Raw genomic sequence first — 22,104 nt, forward strand, 5'->3', positions numbered from 1 at the left:
TTGTTGGAATAGGATGAAACTATTACTACTGTAAATATATTATGTTATTATCTTAAATTTCAGTATTCATAAAAGTCGTCCCAAGAAGTTTGGGGGGGGGGGGGGGGGGCAGTGGTGGAGGGATTTAAAAAATAATACAAATCAAAGACAGTAAGTCAATGCATTAATTGATACAGGATGTCAGGATTGATACAGGAGGTCTGTAATAGAGTGTTACATGGGAATTTATTTGTGAGAGCTGTGTTGGGGTGTGTTGAAAGTAAGAGAGACAGTGAGTTAGTGTGTGTAATTGATGCAGTGCATTTCAATGAGTTCAAGGCATGAGGACCAACCTCCTCTGCTGGATCCGCTCCTCTTCAGGCACACGGAAAGAGAAGCGCCTCTTGTTGCTGATGTTGCGTACCATCTGCTTCCGGCTGTTATCTGATGTTTCAGGAACGACAAGCTCATCTCCCTCTGTATCAACAAAAGCATCAAGATCACAATCAATATTAACTTGAATCTGGATGATGCCATTTGGCATCATAAAGCACTCCCTTAAATCTCAGACAAATAACTCTTATTACTGAATGTAGGATAGTACTATATTTTTTTTATGCAGGGGAGACTTGTAACTCAAACATGTTGAATTGGCTGATGGTATAACCAGACTTAATTGTGACTAGTAAATTTGACCACTATACATTTCACTCAATCTAACCAGTTTTGTGACCAGCAATAGTACTGGCTGAAACACACAAACACAGAGCACTAGAAGTGTAATACTCCAGAAACATGCGTCAAAAAACATGTTATTAGAAGAGGCACATCAAGCAATACTTTACTCTACTGATGGTTCAGGAGATTAATGTGAAAGTACACTCTTTGAGGATGATGATCTTTAATTAAAGGCTATGTCAGAAATCAGTATGCCAGAGACTTGTCGCTTGGTATAGTGGGGTCTGTTGATTGGAAGCAACATCAGGAAGAAATTCACTTTCCAGATCATTTTCTTTCCCTGAAAGAAGTATCCTGAACAACTCATGGTTGATTTGGGTGATGTGCTCACATCAGTGGAGCCATCCGTAGCAACAGGCAGAACATACTTTCTACATTCAAATTGAGCAAAGCAAAACCAGCCCATGGGGCAGCCTGTAGTGTAGTGGTTAATGTACCTGACTGGGACCCGCAAGGTCGGTGGTTTGATCCCTGATGTAGCCACAATTATATCCGCACAGCTGTTGGGCCCTTGAGCAAGGCCCTTAACCTTGCAATGCTCCAGGGGAGGACTGTCTCCTGCTTAGTCTAATCAACTGTACGTCGCTCTGGATAAGAGCGTCAGCCAAATGCCATTAATGTAAAAAATGTATGTAATGTAAAAAGTAAAGATCACCTTGTTTTGCACAACACACATTTTGCTGACTCAAGCTTCCTCTTTATGTCATTTCAGTTTAATTTTCAGTGTTTCAGTCATGTGATGATTAAAAAAAGCAGACGCTCTGGATAAGAGCGTCTGCCAAATGCCAATAATGTAATGTAATGTAATTAAGCAGTCATACCAATTGTAAACTCAGAAGTCTGCTTTTGCTCAACTGATGGTGGGCACAACAAGAAAACTTCAGGAGATATGAAGTGTCAAATCAGGGTGTTCAGAGAGGGCACTATTTGTATTTGTATCTGTTGTGTGCAGAGCTGGGGTTGGCCACTGGTCAAGGTGGACAGACCAGACAAGCTAAAAGAAAGAAGTATTACCGCCTTTTATTACATTTACATTAAATTTTTGTCATTCAGCAGACACTTTTAATCCAAAGTGACTTACAAGTGCACTGGATCTTCAACAAGTTAAACACATACAATCCATGAATAGCAAAACAGGCATAAATAGCAGTTCTAACTAAAAAAACATGCCTTTTCCTTCACTTATGCCCCAAGGATCTCTCTCGTCCTGCCTGGGGTCTGAAGTCTCCCCCCCCCCTCCCGGCTGTGGCGTGCACACTAGTTCCCTAAAGGACGTACTATGAAGTTCCTGGAACTCTTCAAATGCGTTGCTATGCAATTGGCCTGCGAGCCGGCCCTCCAGGTCAAGAATCTTGAGATGCTCAACAAGACGAACGTCTCAAGGAAATCACTTTCCAGCAGAGTGATCATTCTGCAGCCCTCACATAGCTCCTTTGCTTTCCCTAAATCGGAAAGCCAATGCCCAAATGGAACCACAAAAACCACAGTTTAAAAAAAGCAAGGGGTGGCACTGAAAAACTAGCAGCAGAAAACTGGAGAGATAAAAACATCCCTGAACTATAAGCTTGGCTAGCTAACTTACTGTACTGCACAAATAAAACTATCAGGCGCTAACGTTAAATCAACAATATGAACTGCTAACTTAAGTGTTGCTGCTTGACTTCAGAAAGAAGAGAAAAGTGCCCTTGCAATGCGCAGCTAGCTATCTAGCTAGTCCTTTATTTTTCTCTGGACAAAAATACACCCAAAATATTATCCGGACTCCGTTTATACTTAAGTTAACGGTAACCTTTACGCTGGAGGCAAACTGACTACCAACAGGATTTGCTTCCAAGAGGGCTAATCTTGATACAGTCTGATTATCTAAATGGCTGAGTGCTAACAACGGAAAAAGGGGGAAATTCCCACTCTGTCCCCTAATGGCAACAACAACAAAAAAAGCTAAAGCAGCAGGATGAAGTCTACAAAAACATTCTGTTTGCCAACTGACAGAGAAATGAGTCTGAAATAATTTAGAGGAACTTCATCATGCAGCAAGACAATGACCCAAAACACACTGCCAACACAACACGGGAAGATTTTAGACTGGCCAAGTCAATCACCAGACCAACTGAGCATGCATTTCACCTCCTGAGGAGGGGATTGAAGGGAAAAAACCCCAGGAACAACCGCAACTGAAGGAGGCTACAGTAAAAAGCCTGGAAAAGCAGCCAAAAATAAGAATGCAACAGTTTAGTGATGTCAATGGGTTGCAGGCTTCAGTTGTAAGAAAGGGATATGCTCCCAAATAGTGTCAATTACTTAAATACTCTCTGTTCCAATACTTTTGCTCACCTAAAAATTGCGTGGTCTTATACCAAAGGTGCTATGTTCAAAGTAGTTTAACACATCTAAGTGTATACAGTACTGTGCATGGAATTGATGCCATTTCTGTTATAAACAAATGTGAACCCAGTGAGATCAGGACATATACCAATAAGCATGCAGACAGTTAATGGGTATGATTAGTGGGTATAACTTTTCAATACTGATATATAGTCACTTGATAATGTGTAATATTGTTTCCCTTGACATATTATGACAACCATTACTTTAGTATCTTGGTTCGTACAAGGCCAAGGCTCTCCAAACAGGAGAACTGGATTTATGGATTTCTAATATAGGAGACATGTGGACATGGAATTTAATCAGGATTCACATTTAACACAGCTAGATGTGTCAAGATTCGCAAATAAATATTATCACGCTGCAGCTGTCGCAGCCACCAACTCTCAGGAATCATATGGGGAAATTAAATGGCAGATTGACAAGTCTTAAAAACAATTAAACAATTATGGTCAAAAAGGATTCTCAGTATATGCTCCTACAGTATTTGATGCCACTGCTGATCGCTGTGAATTGTTCACTGAAGGGATGTGGGGAATGAAAAATTCTTTACAGTAGCTTAATAGGTAATGTTAGCTGATTTTAATATTTATGTAATTAAAATGGTTTGCACTGCATTTTTGTATGTATGTACATTCCAACAAATATACGCCTATTAGCCTATGTTTATTAAAAACAACTTTAATTCCAGGTTTAAAACCTTATTGACGTTAATATTAAACTCTCAGTTTTGCAATCAATACAAAAACTGCATTCACAGGAAACTAAATGGTGCACACTGGTACTGCTAATTTTGCAGCTTGTACAGCTGTAAGCGTACCGCCAGATGGTAGACAGTACTGTATATTTTAAAGCCCCGTCAATCACGTGGGCTCACGACAGCCTGGAGTAGAGTGCTCACATTTGCCACCTGAGCAATCTACATGTAGCGAGGTGCCCCAAAATGCTAGGCAACTGCCCCCTGCTATCGGAATCTCGCTAGTATTAGCAACAGATTGGTTTAATTTATTTTGCCTTTGTTATTCTGCCTTTATTATTTTTACCCAGATCCCATGAGGGTGATGGACGAAGACGTTTCGGTTTATTTCTGGTATCACTCCTGCTTTCTCGCCCTTCCCCGCTCAGCTTGCTTACCTGCCGTCTTGTTTTTGAAATAAATGAATCGGACAGTCTCAAGGCCTAGGAGGTTGAGGGAGCCATCAGTGTTCAGGGGCCGCACCTGCAGGGGATGGCCAGGATCAGACAAGAAACAAAGAACCCAAATGTAATGTATGTGTATTGTTGGGAGACAGACAAATTTGTGTATTGGACCACTGTGTATTTTCCACTGGACTCCAGGGGGGAGCGGGGCAAGGCCTCACAACCATTAAGGATTTGAATGGCCCAATCCGAGGTGCTCGGGATAGGTGCAATTCCTTACCACCAATCAGAGGTTACACTTGGATTTGTAGACATATTTGAATATATGTAAATGTAATCCTTTAAAACATCCCAAACACCATTGCTCTTTGGAACATTTTCCTGATTGTAATAAACTTTCCTGTTTTCTAATGATGAACATCGGATCTGCTTCTTCCTGTGACAACGGTCATCTTACTGGTTCCTGGTAAAACTAAGATTTACTAACAGTATGACTGGCGGAGAAGGGTAGACCGGGGATGGTTGAAACACTGGGTTAGCTGACGCCATCAATTTGACCAATAAGAGATGTCCAGACCCATATTCCCCTTAGGGTTCAGAGGAGAAGTTTAGCAGCCACACTATTGCAGGCGTTTAAAATGTCTTAAACTTCTATGGCAGTAATAAGCAGTTTCTCTCATCAAATGTGATGCTTCAAATACATGCTAGCTTCAAACCCACATGCTAGAACAGCTGGCTGTGTAATGGCTGCCTGGTTCGGGGATGGTTGTGACACTTAGTTCTGATTGAAATGAAATGTTTTTTGACACACACAAAGTTACAATATATTGTTTTGGAAAAATATTTTTTGAAATAAAGCTGTTTATATTTAAAGACTAAAAAGAATAATTATTTTATTTGAAAACAATAATTTTGAAAAGGGTGATTTATATTTTTGAATAGGCCATTTTAGATTTCTTGTTTAAGAATAAAACTCTTTCCTGTTGTTTTATTGAAAATGTTCTGTTCCTGTTACATCCATCCCTATCTAGTGTTACAACTCATCCAGGGAGTGGGGTAGGTTGTAACAGTAGCACTCCTGATATTTGACACATTCTGTGACAACTATCTATAGCAGACAAATATGGGTAGCTTATGTCAAAGTTTGAAAGCCCAAGCATAAACAATCATTGAGTTATACATAGAGAAAAAAGTGTGAGAATCATCCCCAGTCTCCCCTCTGTGGCAAAACTTTTTGGTACCTTTTTTAGGGGTATAGTCTGGATCCATTCCATGGTGTTAACATCAAACACATCCACTGCATTCTCACTGTACACTGACAGGTAGGGGGCATTGTAGCCTGAGGACAAAAAAAGTCACATACAAATAAATTCCCAGAAGATAGATAGAAGTGCACTGACAAACCCCCAACTTTTAGTATGCATTAACACTGTCAATACAGGTGTCAAGTGATGACAGATTCTGCAGATTCTGTTTTGCACAAGTGTGACATACAGTACTTGACACACTTTTCAATGATCATACACTTCCATAGAGTTATAGTGTGAATTGCGAGTTTAAATCACTTCAAGTCTTAAGTTGGGACCTGTGTTCACTGAATTGACGTGATTGCTAACAAAATATTGGCTACAGATTTATGAACTACACTGCTTTTTGCAGGCTTATAATGGAGGGATATAAACAGTGGTGACTCACAGCAGGCAGTGGGAATGGCGGGCCACATAAGCTCCTGCTGCCGTGACCTGCGGCCCTGGCAGTCCACATAAACACCCAGGCAACTAAAGCAGAGCAGAAATTCCTTGCCAGATATCTCCACTGCGCAGATAGCATCAAGCCCCTGCTGGATAATAAAGGCCAGGGTGTGGTCCTCTGGGTGCAGGAGGCTGATTGGTGCTGCCTCATTGTGTAGACTGTACTGAACAAAGCCAGCCTGGTAGCCAACGCAGAGCCGCTCACTCAGCAATGCCATCCACTGGACAACACCGGGAACTTGGATTTCACGCAGTTTGCGGTGGCGAACCTTGCTCTTGTTAAGCTCATAGCAGATCACTTGCCGCTTCAGGGCGACGCACAGGCAGATTATAGCCCCATGGCGTATGGGGCCAGATGCCAGTACATGGCAGCCCTTTGTCTCAGATAGCTTGAAGAAATCTGTCTCACGCCCATCCAGCGCAGACATGGGGAAGAGGCGCACATGACGATTTCGGCCGGAGATGACAGCAAGCAGCTGCTCTGATGCAATCAGATCAATGTGGTGGACCTTCTTGTTGTCTCCGACCCGGATAATTTCTGCAACACAAGGACAATTAAGAAAGTTAAGGCAATTGAACAGTAACTAAATGCATTCAAGTAGTAAAGACAAACAAACAAAAGAAAATGCATGTGTACTTGAAGGCAGTGATATGTAAATAAGTGTACACCAGTGCCTTCAGGTATATTCACCCCACTTTACTTATTTCTGCTTTTAAGGTGTTGCAGATCCAATTTAATGAAATTCAAACATTTATTTAAAGTGAATTTCCTATTTCTAAATACACAACTCTCAAATATTAGAGTAACTCTCTAAATCAGTATTTGTATTCCATTTTTTAGAGGGGGCAATTGCACAGTAATGTCAGCCTGAGCATGAAAAAATAAACATACTTTGACAATTCCACAGTAATGTTATCCTGAGCATGAAAAAAATAAACATACTTCCCAATTAAACTCCTTTCACATTTACCCTTAGGGTGTACACTCACCAAGCACTTTTTTTATTAGGTATTTTTTAGACTTCTACTGCTGTAGCCTATCCACTTAGAGTTATGATGCGCTGTGTGTTCAGAGATTCTATTCTCCATACCACTGCTGTAATCTGTTGTTATTTGTGTTTCCTACTAGGACATATGTCTCTGTTGAAAAGAGACCTTGCTGTGTCTTCCTAATTCTAATTCTTGGCATTTTCTATAAATGTAACAAAAGATAATGCATTATAAGTCATTGCAAAATATCACGGGACAAAATTAATAATGTTACTTTTGTCCATCCATGGGACATTACGTCTGTCCCTCCCTTCCCTCCTGTCACTTCTCCCTGGCTAAAATCCAAAACATGCTAGCATGAAACTTGAAAACTATGCTATCATTTAGTCACTAGATGTGTTAAGAAAATTACATATGTTTGCAAACCTAAACAAGTAAACATAATTCTACAACCAAAAAACAATTACAGGACCGTTTTTAATAAAAAATTTTTTTTTTTTTTTTTACTTAACTTTTCGATGGTAGCTCCACCAAACCTGCTCTGATGGCACCAAAATTTTGTATGATATTCATGCACTGTTGCACATGCACAAGTAACCATGTCATTGCAGCCCCCATCGTTTTGAGAAAATGCACATATTACTTTTGCCCTACGTTACTTTCGACCCGGCTCTCCCCTAGTAGATGGATGCAGGGACAATATACGGGGACGCAGATTTATATTACGAGTTAAGTGTTATTCGTTTTGAGTATTTTAGAGAACAATTATGGTAGCGCACAATAGTGCAAAGGAGATCATTATTGTTTAGTCTCGCTACAATTACTATTACTTCAGTATAGCCATGGTGTTACCATGTTATCAGGGAAAAGCTCACCATCCACTGTAGTATATAAAGTTTATCGACTATTACGAGTTAGTTGTCTTCCCTTTCCTCTCTCTTGTTTCAAGACTGGGCAGACTACAGTTTTTTACATCTTTCTGAGATTTCTCTTGGAAATATGTAGGTCATTGAGACCGAAATTGGTTCCTTTTAGTTCCTTTTAAGTGCTCAAACTTAGCCACAATTGGCCTTGGATGGCCCATACGATGGATGCGGTGAAAGGTAATTTTTGGATCGTGTCGGGTGCTATTTAAATTGTATTTTGCACAAAGTCTTCTTGAGATTCTTCAAAGTCATATCAAAGTCACTTGAGAAGCTAGTCCATGCAGGCAATTTTAGGCTATTTCAGGGGGTTACTAATTTCCCTGCCATCTCTGCTTTCAGCGAGCCAGAGCTAACGTATAAGCTAGCTAAAACCTTTGCTAGTAGGTATTGACCTGATTAGCTGGCTACATTTCCAACAGCTAGGTTACTTACCTAGGTAGCTATTTATACTTGAGGATCTGATTTGTGACACTGGATCAATGGGTAACATATTTTACACCAGAAAAAACTACATCTCTGGTTAGTCTGTAGCTATTCTAGGCACTGAAAATCTATCAGTATGTCTTGTTGGGATAGCTAGCAAGCTCCATGCTAACCTAGGGAGCCTATATCAGCTTGGTGGCAAAGTAACGTCAACATTACTTGCTAATTGTGTTAGCTAGCTAGCTATGTAACGTTAAACATGACAATTTAGCTACGATGGCAACTTCTAGCTAGCAAGCTATGTTATTAAGTCCTGTCAAGCATATACATTAAACCAACAACAACATTGTTGTCAGCACCAAGCTTGCAAAACACCATTGCCTTAATGCAGATATCCCAAGTTGACAAAACTGATGTCAGGGAGATTCAGAGGGCATTTCAGGGAGAGACATGTCATGAATGTAGCTAACCAACAGGGGACTGCTGTCGCCATCATTGCAATCGCAAATAAACAAAAAGTTCTCTAATATGCATATTATCTCTTATTATTCCTAGTATAACCCTATTTAGCAGCTCCTGAATGTGAATTATGAGTAATAGGTCCTACCTATGCCGAATCTTCAGATTCAGATTCAGTTTTATTGTTGCATCTTCATCATATTCACATATAAAAAAGAGCAAAAATCTTAACACTCCCCCCTTGATCTTGCATATAAAATGTCACATTTTGTTGTCTGTACCCTTTGAGTATCGTTTCCCCTGTCTGCTAATTAACTTATTTAATTTAAAAAATAAAGTGAACTCTCCTGGGCCCTATTTCATATGCATCGCTTGAACAATCTGGGATAATTTGATGGCCTCATTTAAAATGATCTGATTAATTGAATTTGGCCTTACTCAATTTCAAAAACGTGAACTACGAGTTGATTAGTGAATCTAGCATTGAATCAACTCGGATTACTGCACATACATGCTCTGCTATAAAGGGCAGATGAATCTCTTTGGGGGAAAAAAAGGATCATACTCCCAAAAAATACAAAGAGAGGTGGGGCTCTGCCGAGTGCCAGTGTCAAAATAGGGTAGGCTACAGAGCCCACAAAGATCCAAAAAGTTTACTCATTACAAAGTAATATATTTTGAATTTTCATAACTTAAACTATGTTGTCTTTTACTCGCAAAACAAACAAAAAAAAGAAATAAGAGAGGAACTGGCAGGCTTTTGCAGATAAATTCAATTTGTAATAAGATTTACTTGCTTTTGAATAATGCCAGCACAATGAAACATTAAATTATATAATTTATCATGGTTTCCCATGTGCTGGGAAGATGTTTCATTGCGGTGGCATTATCAAGTCAAAGTATTCGTATGTATAAAATTGCAAATTCCTAAGCAATAACTTGTGAACATTATTGGACAAGTGGTTAACCTTTGTTAGTGATTATGCACTGTACACTGCATGTATGTATGTATGAAACGAGTGGACAGATTACAGTTTATTATATTTTCAGCGTCACCAAGAGCATTTAAAAATGTGCCTGTTTGAGAGCGAAATACAGTATCTGTAGGGTTTGCTTCGTTTTGCAATATGTACTTTTATTAATTACTGGAGGCAAATGATTCCCTTACAACTAAATCGGAGGCACTCTGAATGTGATTTCACCAGGTGATTTACTACATTGGCTGCGTACATGTTATCCTCTTAACTAAACCTTAAACCTCAGGTTTTGCAGTTTTGTGCTCAAGACACTGTTGTTCCCGCAACAAACCCGTCTAAATTGTGAAATCCCTTTATGAAACCAAACGTGCAGACTTTACAAAACATCAACAATCTACTGTAATCGGGCTAACAAAGTTAGCAACGTATAACAGGGCCCTGGTTGCCTGTTCTTCTTACTCACTACTAGCCTATTGTAGTGAGTGAGAAGTGTTTGTCCTTGGATGTTTCTCAGTTCATCGCTCCATTCTATTTGCCTATAAATCTTGTATCTTCATCATGTCTATGTCTGTCTTTTCAGTTCACCAGTCCATTGTAAAATGAATTAATACAGAAACAAACACAAAAAGGTTTTTAGCTATGGTATATTGCAATACATATAGTGGTACATTCTTTACTTAACTTTGAGAATAGTATTTTAGCTAATTCTTCATGGCGGTTAAAGATAACATTACCTACGATATTCGTTAGCTAGCAGTGAGTTGACGCTTACCTCAATATATTTTACAGTTGTTCACCCTTCCCTGTTGGCTATTGAAACACAGTGCAGTGTGCCAGGGTCGGCTTTACTTTAACTGGTTTCAAACATGGGTATATTTTCACTTACACTACCAATGGATTTACCTGTGGCTTTTTCCATTGCCATTGAACGGACTGTGTGCGGGGTGTATATTTGGAATCCTACCCATAACATGATCTGATGATGATGATGATGATGATGATGATGATGATGATGATGATTGGTCTTAGGATTGATGAATGGGGAGCCATCAAAACACAGATTGAAAAGCCTACTGGAGCCTGCACATAACTGATGGAGTGCAAGTAGAATTTGTGGCCAACAGTAGGCAACTTGCATTTCAGTTCAGGGAGGGAATAAATAAACGGTGCAAAGCAAATCCGGGAGCTTTTCACTCCCCTCCGTAAGAAAGCATATAACAGTTGTTAACAGTTAACAACTGGAGGTGGTGTAAAATGTGGTGTTTTGTACAGAGCTATTTTTATTATTTACATATGAAACGAGTGATGTCATTTTCCACCCCATCATTGTCCAAATCGCTCCATCGTAGTCTCATTTGTTTGTGCTGTGTTTGTGCCGGTTTGTGCTGTGTTGTGTTAAGTGCTGTTATGTTTATTAAGATATGAAGCATTGTATTATTACCCATGACATCATCTTCCACCCCAACATGCTCCGAATCGGCGCAAAGTGGAGGCAAGAAGAGCCATCCTCACTGTCCAACCAGTTCAACAACCTGATTTCATTAGCCTTGTTTTCTTTACCACAAGCACTGTTTGGCCGTGTTCAACTTCTCTTGATCAGTGCAGCACAAACAAATGACAATATATTTATTTATGTTCTGATCACATGGGGTGGCAACTTCACTGAGGTCAAAGAAATAGATAGTCTTTCACTCTTACCATCTTTGGTAACATGGATAACATACAGTCCCTCCTCGTTGCCCAGTGCAACACGCTCATGGTCTGAAGATGACAAAAGACGAAGATACAGTTCAATCAAAACAAGTCTTCAATTAAAACAATACAATTATGAAGCCTAACAGAGCAATAATAAGTGGCAGGACAGTGAGGTTCCAATAATGTTAATGGTCTTTAGACTATGTGCTGTGCAAGACTAGCTATGTTTGTGACACAGTATGGTCTTTGGTCTGTGTATTCCAGGACTCTCGTGGGCTTTCATGAATGTTTTGTGTGCGTAGTGGGAGATGCCTGGGAGACTGCATTACCTATGATAGCTGCAGACTGCGTCGTCTTGATAAGAGGCAAAGTACTGTCATAGGCCTCCTTGGGTATGTACACAAAGCGCTCTTTCAGTTTGTTCTTCTTTAAGATGCGGTGCAGCTCATTCAGAAGACCCACCCACTTGTTTCTCTCCTGGCCACTGTCTGCCAGGATCAGGATGGAGCACTTGTTAATGCTGGAGGTTGAGAGCTGGGATGCAGTCACCTGTGAATGGGATGGGATGTGATGAAGGACAGCGACAGGTTTCACCAGCTCAGCGATGTAGAAGTGGAATATTTGTCTATTCATAACAGCCTATTAGTGTGCTAAATCTCATTACAATGATCCATGTGGTTAGGCCAAATAGAATGAATAGAGGAAAATCAGTAACAATATTGCAAAATGGCCACCAATTAAAGATGGCAGCAATGGAATACACAACTGCATGCAATGCATTATTGCACTTGGTGGGGGGTTACTTTATAGCCAACTTCGGGATAGACCCGCTCACTCGCGGGTCTATCCCGCATGGGCAGAAAACTGTGTTGTGTGGGCCCTGTCCTACACCAACCCATGTGTGGGCCCTGCCCTACACCAACTTTATGTATTTTAGAGTTAACTCTAAAGTAATAGACAATAGCATTAAAAGCTACCGTTGAACCCAAGTTTGGCATGTACTGTAGTTGCATGCGGTTTTGAAATGTATAATTTCACTATGGATTGGTTAATGGCATTCCTTAGGATTCTAGGTTTTCCTATAGCATAATGCAGATATAGTCACAAAATCACACCTTGTAACTGGGCAATTCCGCAGTAATGTCAACCTGAGCATGAAAAATTTAAACTTACTTTCCAATTAAACTTATTATGTCACAAACAGTCAATTGTGACCATTTTGAAATCTGATAAAATGTAGGCTAAAAGAGGAAAATGCTTACAAATGTATTTATTAGTCGCATTACCATTGAAATCAATGCTATTTGGCGGTCATCTTGAAAAAATTCAGAACCATTTCAGATGGTTTTCTGAATGTCACAACTGGTATTCTGAACCATTTCAGATGACAACAAATGTGTTATGATAAAAATTTGATTGGGAAGTAGATTGTCAAACAATGTGCATTTCAGACATATCACATGCATAACGCAATAGTGTCACATCCATTTTTTTCTAAATATCTATATTGCTATGTTCAGCCACCAACATCACATCCCCTCAGCCATGTGGTAATATGCATTAAGAAAATGTATCATGTAAGAAGATACATTTTTCTGAGGGATTTTTTTTGTCGTTGTGTGCCCAAATGTCACACCCATAAGGCTGGAATTGCCCATCGTCCTTTACAAATAAAGTCACAATTATTATTATTTAAGTTGCAGAAGCAGATTAAGCTGGGAAAACGAGGAGCTGACGCGGCAACTAGCGATTCAGAAGAACACCAAAAAGAGAACGCTACAGACCTCTTAAACCTGTAGTTAACACTAGGAATCGTGGAGTCCCGTTTAATGGAGATGTTAAAAGACGGACGACAAAGGTTTGCGTTGGGAGTCCCCCGTCGTGGAGATGAATGCACAACGGTGAAAAATCACAGGAATTGCGAAGAAAAGTCTTTGTATGCAGGTGAGGAAATGGTTGAATTGCATCATATTAAAGTGGAAAGGCTTGAAGAAAACTGGGAGAGCAGTGACCCACATCAAGGACTGAATATATGTGAGAAAAGAACTGCAGAGTCCAGTGGCAGTGAAAGGGCTGAAGGAGCTATCTGTGCTATCTGAGCAGCACAGTATTAAACACAGTGTTTGGGATGACACTGCGCTCTGTTCTCAAGCCTGTAAGCCTCCAGGATACGAGATCTGAACACACAGCCGGGAGACCGAACAGCATGGGACCATATGTTTTGTACGAAGCACCCAGTCCAGTGGATACATTCTTTACAAAAAGAACCGCCAAAGGTCCTATCCACTCTTATCCTACAGAACCCAACTCCGACAGCCTGTTGGCTCAGTCAGAGCTACCACTCATTTCTACCACAGCAAAAGATGGTGGGAAGAGTGTGTCATCCACGGGATCCCTTTGTGGAAATAATTCTGTATCTTTTGAAATGGGAGCTGATGTATGCTTCACGTGGAACAAAGAGATCCTGTCAGGACCAAGAAGTTCAGCAAGACCAAGCAAACTGGCTTATGGGCACACTGGTTTTGAGAGACACAATCAACAGTTACCTTCCACAACTCAAGAGGTTGCAGACACAGAGCATCCATCTTGCTCTTACTCGATAGGACGTGATGACATGAACCATTTCATTCATTTGGAGCTGGAGGACGGTCAAAATGTGTCTCCTTTTGAATCAAATATTGATCCAACAGATTCAGGTACCACGGTCATGTCTGGTAAAAGCTTGACCACGTCATCAAGCCGTAAGATTCAATGTAGAGAGAAGAGGTGGACGATTTGTACTTTATGTGGTAAACGATTGAGCTGTGCACAAATTCTTGAAGCGCACTTCAGCATTAACACAGGGGAGTGACCATACAGTTGTACGTACAGTGGAAAAAAATTAAACCAAATGAGTAATCTTAGAACACACCAGAGAACTCACACAGGGCAGAAACCATATAGTTGCATCCAATGTGGGAAGCGGTTTTCTGGTCCCGGTTATCTTAAAAAACACAAGTATCTTCACACAGGAGAGAGACCTTTCAAGTGTGCAGAGTGTGGGAAGAGTTTCTCTTTCTCAAATAATCTCATAAAACACCGGAGTGTTCACGCTGTAAAGGGCGATAATGGGTCGACATTATCTCAGGCGGTAAGAGCAGTCATCTGGCAGTCAGAGGGTTGTATGAATGGGTGAATGCAAAACATCAAGCGCTGTGTACAGCGCTGTGGATAAAGGCACTATGTAAATGCCATCCATTTACCATTTACCATTGTAAATAGCAGTTTTGAACACATTGCTGTAAAAACACATACAGTAAATCCTCAAATTGTGTCCGGGATTCTATTTGAAGCCGGGCCTCGGATAATAGCCGGGGCGTGGCCGATTCGAACAAATAAAGGCCGGCCCCCAAATACAAGCCGGGGTAATATTGCCTACCAGTAGGGCTATCAGTCCATGAGCACTACAAGACATTGTTTCGATTTAACTCAATGAAATAAAAGAGCTCTTCTTAATATTTTATATTGTTGGTTGGTTTAACACTGTTGCCAATGAAAAGTCGTTGTCCTACACCATGGGTCTCCAACACGTTGCTCTCAAGCTACCAGTCGCTTGCCGCCCCCTTCTAAATAGCTTGCCAAAGGCTGAAGCAGTATACATTTAAACACAATTGTTGCCGCGAGGCATTCCAGCCTACAAATTTAATAAAAAAGTAAATCAGGCAAAATAAAAAAATTTACTCAATTTAGGCTACTTGGCTACGCAATAAGGTTTCCATGTATTTACAGCACAGTGCACGTTCAATGAATGAATGAAAGCGGCTGCCTTGGCTCGCAATAAACAGACGGGTGGAAATCCCGACACTCTTTCAACTACATAAAACTTAACAGTGAACCATCAAATACCCCCCAGATTTCAGTGCCCATCAGTCCCAACATTTAGCAATAGAATCAAACAGTCCAAAAGTAAATTAAATCCGTCAGCTATTTTTATCATATACGTATCTACATGCTCCTACTCTTCTACTCACTCTCCTCTCCTTCTTCCTCATTCTAACTCTGTTTACCACAGTCCATCTTTCACCCTATGGAAATAGAAATGTGGCTTATGATGCTGTAGTCATGCTTGTAACTGACAAATCCACATGCTGTTTACGCATGAACTAGCCTACCCTATCGATAGGTACTGGGCAGATGTGTAGGTCCTGGCAAATTCCTCACTGGTCCAGGGCAGATGTGTTTGTCGGCATTTTTTGTCTGTTTACATTTACATTCAAAGTTCAAGTCTTATTTGAATAAGAGGCCTAAATGAATTTGAAATAAAAACAAAACAAAAAAAACATGGGTTTTGTTTTCAAACTCGTTTCATATGTCTAGATTGCGTAGAAAATTAACTTGGCAAAAAAAGACTAACCAAGTTACCAAAGGAACCATTACCCAAGACACTAACTTTAATCAGTATGTACTTATTAACATTCTGTGGCTTTGGCATATTCTATTATATTCAGATAAAACGTCTATTGATGAAAGAAACATGAAAATTATAATGGTAGCTATCCAGCAACAGTGCCATCACCAGCAACGGGCTTCCGGGGCTTCAGCCGGGAATCTTATTTTACTAGCTCCAAATCTTTTTGAGTGTTCTTGCTGTGTTCAGAATTGTTTGCCAACTTCCTTGTCCACACTCCTGTGATTGACATTGAAGACAGCCAATGAGAGTCTAACTGTGGGCGGGCTGTTTGAGACTACTCCAGCCTTGTAACGTTTTTCCATGATTCAAGTCTATGGTTTCTCCACGATTCAAGCAGACTCAATTCTGGAAGTTATGCTGCTGCGTTCTGTAAGGCGGAAAAGATTAAATCTGCTGTCGTCACTCAGTGCACTGGTCAGCTGACAGCCACATATTGCAGCTTGATCTTTAGCCGCCACTTTCTCGGTACCCATACAGGCTGGAGTCTCTCATGCATTGTTCCCAAAACAGCTGTCTTCCTGAACCCCCTGTAATTCATCCCCTACTCCCACATTCCTTTCAGGGTTGGAGTGCTGAAATAGTGTAAATGGCATAAATATGTTTCATGACAATCCCAGATCAGAACATAGTAAATGTTTGGTATTGTTCTGATTGTTTCAGTGTGACTGGTGCAATGGTCTAATTTCCACAACAGTATACCCAGGACATCATAACCATCCAGGAACCTAGGGAAAACTGCGGAAATCTGTCCCAGTGAAAGCCATTTGCCTCAACCCCGACTGAAATCTCACTGCCTCAATTCCAAATGGTTATAAACACCAGATTGTTCATTGTGGACCCATTTTTATGGTCAAGATCAAAGGCCTAATTTTTGATTATATGGAGAAAAAGACAAGAAGTCTGGGAAGATTGTAACCGACTTCCCACACCAAATTCTAAGCTAATGACCTACCTGCCTGTGATCTCCATGACTACCCATTTCATACCTTTTACAGCCTAAATTATGACTGAATACTCAGGGGGGAATTTCTTTCACCAAAAACCAACTGATCAGTGGCTTGGTACTTCAGTACAGTCCCCAGTAAAACGGGATTGGTGGTGCATGGTTCTGGTGATTTGATGCGAAGAGAACCCATGGACGATCTATGTCGGTTCTTGTCAAAGTAGCCTTAAGGAGCCCTCTGAATGCATGCTGACCTGGGCTCACAACTATCTATATAAACAAAATAGGAAATGCACATCTCTAGTTATTATTATGATTAAAATATGTTTCTCTGGTGATACATTCCTCCTGTCACACTGACACACCCATCATCCTGTCCTCTCTTCTGTTCCCCTTTTGTGCACTCTCACACTCACTCTGAAAATGCAGGGTATATCCTTCCGGCTGGCATGTATGACATCTGAAGCCATGACTGAGCTGACAGAGAATTCCTCATCCCTGCAAAACAAGTGGGAGGTATGAATAAGGGTTGCTTAGGTAACACACTAGAGAATTAAACCACTAAACCACTGCATCCGAGTCAAAAACAATTCATTTCTGTCTGACAGTGGGGGAGAAGAAGGACAGAAGTCACTCACCTCATGTCGATAACCTGGCTGACCACTACGCTGGGCTGGGTTGTCTTGCTCTCAGCCAGGTCATAGACAAAAAGCTTGAAGTCGCAAACGAAAGCAATGGCTCTCTGCCAACCTTTCTTCACCCCTGCTGGCTTGGGCACCTGAGAGTAGGGAGGATAACCAAAATGTATTTCTAGAAATCAACATGAATATTATGATTAAAGGAGTAACATAGTGGTTGAATGCGACACTTGCCAGTTGTCTTTAGGCAACAATAAATCAAATGTGTATATTTTCTTTATTATTCAGTCATTTAAATCTAAAACTCATTTTTATAAGCCAAAATTTACCACTATAAAAGTTCACCCAAAGTGTCTGGGCGTGATAATCAGAACTGTCCATTAGATATGATTGTCAGACCATGCCCCCACTTTCCACACATAGCTACCATAGCTACCTCCATGATACGCGCTCATCTCTGGAGACTGAATTTTGATAACGTCACCTAATGAAAGCAAACAACCTAGCTAGTTAGCTAAATTAATATAACCAGAAATAGTCTTAATAGTCCTTAAAAGGCACTCTAATTTAAGTGAACCTAACGTCAAATATTTGCATTCTCTTGCCTGGAGGTCAGCGGCACAAACTGCGTGGATAGAGGAGTGGTTATCGTCATGTGACGCACTATGAGAACATTGTAGAATATAGAACAACAAATGTAAAACTCTTACTCTCCAAAACTAAAGAACGGAGACATTTACCGCCATGTTACTCCTTTAGAATATCAGTTTAACCTTAAATTTATATGTTGTGGAGAATAATTGTCGTTATCCTTTGATTAGTTCACATTACTAATTGCCATCAAATGTCAGCTACATCGATTACAAGGTTAACAAAGCCCGTTATTAGGATGTATCAGCAATGGCTTTCTGATATATCCTACCCAATGACATCCCACATGGTATGACTTCCTTCCTGAATGAAGCAAACTAAAATATGCTGATCAGAACTGCAGCAAGGGAACATTGTGAAGCTGCGACAGCCCTCCTTACCCGCACGTGCCCCTCATAAGCTGTACCAATGCCCTTCTGTGGATCGATACCAAGAGGTCCCCTGGTCTGCTCAGGTGGAATAGGGCACACTGCTGGCACTTTGTCCGCACAGGTCACATGACACGAGAAGTTACAGACTGGACATTAGGGGAGAGAGATAAACTGATTTGTGAACCACTGAATTTTTAATAATTTTTTTACAAAAAAAGAAAAGATTTTGCTATTCTCTGCTTGGTAATGGACCAAAGTAAAAAAAAAAAAATTAAAAATTAAAAAGAGTGAAAGATGGAAATGAAAGGTAATCAAACAATTCAAATTAGAGGCTGGAGGCAACCTTGGAACCATCAAAATCTTCAAGTTCAAAACACTTCAGAATGCACGTCTCACTTCATAAAAATGTCACAAGAAATGTTATAACAGTTCTGAAATTTTGGAAGCAAAGTACAGCTGAGCATTTACGACAGAACAATCCCCATCCATTCATCACACCCTTTTTTCAGTCGTTCTCATCCCCCTTGTTCATCCTTACCTTCACATGTGCAACCCTGTCGAATCAGGCCCACCATCAGTGAGGTACACTGATTGCATTTAGTTGGTGTGCTGAAGGACTTAACCACAAACTGGTGAGCCTTGGGCTGCAAGGGAACATGATGCACAACCAAATTATTTGATAAGACATAATGCCAGAATGGATTCATCAGAACATTAAAGTATGATTTCCTTTTGTTTATACCACAAAAATAGGACAGAACCAAAACAGAACAAATAATAGAAATAGCAGTAAACGAACAAAATCACAAATGTCAAATGACTACTGGAAGTTGCAGGATTACCATCCATGATGATGATTTAAATTTCACTGTTAAGCCATTAACTCCCATAGTATTGCTACAAAATTGCAAAGTTTACTCATTGTTTTGAGATAACTTGAAGTGATATTGAAGGGGAGGAATAAGATCCATTATTTTTTTTAGCAGTGGAGAATGTGTAAGGGCAGCCAGTAGCCAAGTGGTTATGTTATATCACTGGGACCCAGAAGGTTGGTGGTTCAAGCCACGGTGTGGCCACAATAAAATCTACACAGCTGTTGGGCCCTTGAGCAAGGCCCTTAATCCCGAACAGGGGTAAAGCCCTGGAGATGAAGGGCCTTACTCAAGAGCCCAAGAGCAGGGTTCATTTTTCATTTAAAGACCTAAGCAGGGGCTTGAACGAGCAACTCTACACAAGGCTACCCCGCCACCCTAAATATCATAGATTAATCACAAATAAATAAGTTTAAAGTTAAAAGATATCACTGGTGTTCTATGGAATTTGGCTGGGCCACTCAAGGAAAGACAGAGACTTGTCCCAAAGCCACTCTAGGGTTGTTTTTGCTGGATTGCCCCAGTCTGAGGTTGCTTGTACTCTGTATTTGGCTGCATTCATGCTTCCCTCATTTCGGACCAGTCTCCCTGCCCCTGCATGCTCTTAGGATCCTTTAAATGCCATTTGCGAACTCCAAGCGAGCTGTCATATGCCATTTACTCAACAGTGGCTCTCTTAGAGCGACTGTTGGGTTCTTTGTCACCTCCCTGACCAAGGCCCTTCTTGCCCTGATCTGTGCAGAGTTTCTTGGACTTCATGGCAGTGCGAATTGTGGGACCTAATATATACAGGTGTGTGCCTGTTTAAACTATGCCCAATCAATTCAATTAGCCACAGGTGGACTCCAATCAAGTTCTAGACCCATCTCAATGATAATGAAAGAAAACAGGATACACCCATCCACAATCTGGAGTGTCACAGCAAAGCGTCTAAATACTAATTAAATTTTAGTTTTAGATTTTTTTATACATTTGCAAAACAATTTGTCATTCTGGGTTATTGGATGTAGGTTGATGGGCAGAAATTTAAATTTATCAATTTAAAATTAAATCTACAACACTATAAAGTGGGCACTTTCTGAAACCACTGTAAGTTTGAAGTTTGAATAATTTGTTAACTCTTTTTACTTAAGTACATGTTCCAGATTTGGGAGAGTTTTACCCAGTGCAGTCATGCAGTCCACTAAAAAACTATATCTATCCTTCTGATTATAGTAGCAATGACTATGCTCTTTTTCAATCAGAAGATTAAGACTATTAGAGACCAGATCGCCAAAGTGTCGTCTCCACTTGGAATTACTCCTGCCATATTAGAGGAACACATACCATCCTGCCCCCCCAACTCCGCCGCCAAACATTACGCATGCTGCAAGGTACAAAGACCTTTTTATTTGAAGTGAGGACATCTAACTGAAATCATTGATTGAAAATCTCAAAGTTGATACATATTGGAGATTCCACCGAGATAGGATTTTAAGCACACTGTGGTAAACAACAATTGTGCAACCACTTGTGAGGTTGATTCTTTGGGCTAGAACAAGTTGCAGACAAGTTGGATCAGTCACAACAGAAACAAATGAGATATACTGGGTTAATATGGTTAATTTCTAAAGTGTTGAGGGGGGTTGCACAGAATGTATTGCTTTTGAAATAAGGGTGGAATCCAGGCTTTGAGGAACTATTAAAGTCCATAAATGACCTCAGTAGGACACAGTTTGTGTGCCCTTGCTCTGGGGTGTGGTCAGAGTGGAACATCACTGCTCTGGGGTCTTGTTATCACCAGGCTGATGGATTATCTCCACACACAACCCATGGTCTTGGACGCATAAAACATTGGTCTTTAAATATGAATGCAATTCGTAACCAGTGCAAGGAAGCTAAATTTGGTGAAATATGTGAGGTTGAATTTATCCTTGTTAGCAGCCTAGCAGCTGAATTTTGCACCACTTGGAGCTGGCCGATAGCTTAATTGGTTAAGCAGGTATATAAGGTATATCCAGTCCTGTGCCATGTCTGGTTTTGAACACAACCAGAGTTTCAGCATTTCTAACTATATGACCTAGGTGACATTGGCTCAGGCGGGAAGAGCAGTTTTCTGGCAGGTCTGGCTGGTTGCCGGGGTTGGTGGGGTTGATTCCCCACCAAGGCTGTGTCGAAGTACCCCTGAGCAAGACACCTAACCCCAAGCTGGTTGGTGCCATGCATGGCAGCCAATTGCCATTGGTGTCTGTGTATGAATGGGTGCACAAGAAGCATCAATTGTACAGCACTTGGGATAAAGGCACTATATAAATGCCAACCATTTACCATTTACCTGGTAAAACCAGTAGCAGTATAAACAAGGAGTATGAGGCTTTATCCGCCATACAGCAGGAGAGGTGGTCTTACCTTCGGAGTTAGAAGACCAGAAGCACTGTATCCAGACCTCATGGTGGGGGTCTGGATACTGCGTGGGGGGTGGTCTATCACCTGGACAAGAGAGAAGGAAAAGGTGTGAGGTTCTAAGAGCAGGGGTGGACAAACTGGTTGTCAGAACCAGATTTTGAACTGGTTGTCCATGAACCAAACAAAACCCGTTCAGGGAGAAGCTGGGGGTTATGGTGAGTCGCATGTCCGGTGACAGACAGGTGGACTAACCAGGAGCTTGGGAGGTTTCTCCGAAGCCACTGCAAGAACCAGCATGGTGAGTGGGACCGGTTCCTTCCCTGGGCGGAGT

The 22,104-nt window shown here is 40.8% G+C and overlaps 1 protein-coding gene across 2 annotated transcripts in view; it reads right to left on the reverse strand.

Annotated features, from left to right (window-relative positions):
- The window catches only part of LOC133128378 (serine/threonine-protein kinase MRCK alpha-like), a 159,555-nt gene that overhangs the window by 15,154 nt on the left and 122,297 nt on the right, over positions 1-22,104 (reverse strand). For both annotated transcript variants that reach the window (XM_061241830.1, XM_061241828.1), the window contains 11 exons: positions 21,777-21,857; positions 19,055-19,160; positions 18,526-18,662; positions 17,495-17,634; positions 17,273-17,354; positions 11,793-12,012; positions 11,467-11,529; positions 5,938-6,531; positions 5,484-5,581; positions 4,237-4,321; positions 333-456 (listed from right to left, as the gene is read on the reverse strand). In XM_061241830.1, coding sequence (XP_061097814.1) covers positions 333-456; positions 4,237-4,321; positions 5,484-5,581; positions 5,938-6,531; positions 11,467-11,529; positions 11,793-12,012; positions 17,273-17,354; positions 17,495-17,634; positions 18,526-18,662; positions 19,055-19,160; positions 21,777-21,857 — 1,730 coding nt within the window. The remainder of the gene's footprint in view (positions 1-332; positions 457-4,236; positions 4,322-5,483; positions 5,582-5,937; positions 6,532-11,466; positions 11,530-11,792; positions 12,013-17,272; positions 17,355-17,494; positions 17,635-18,525; positions 18,663-19,054; positions 19,161-21,776; positions 21,858-22,104) is intronic.

The sequence above is a fragment of the Conger conger genome, chromosome 5, assembly GCF_963514075.1.
Source record: "Conger conger chromosome 5, fConCon1.1, whole genome shotgun sequence".
Classification (NCBI taxonomy): domain Eukaryota; kingdom Metazoa; phylum Chordata; class Actinopteri; order Anguilliformes; family Congridae; genus Conger; species Conger conger.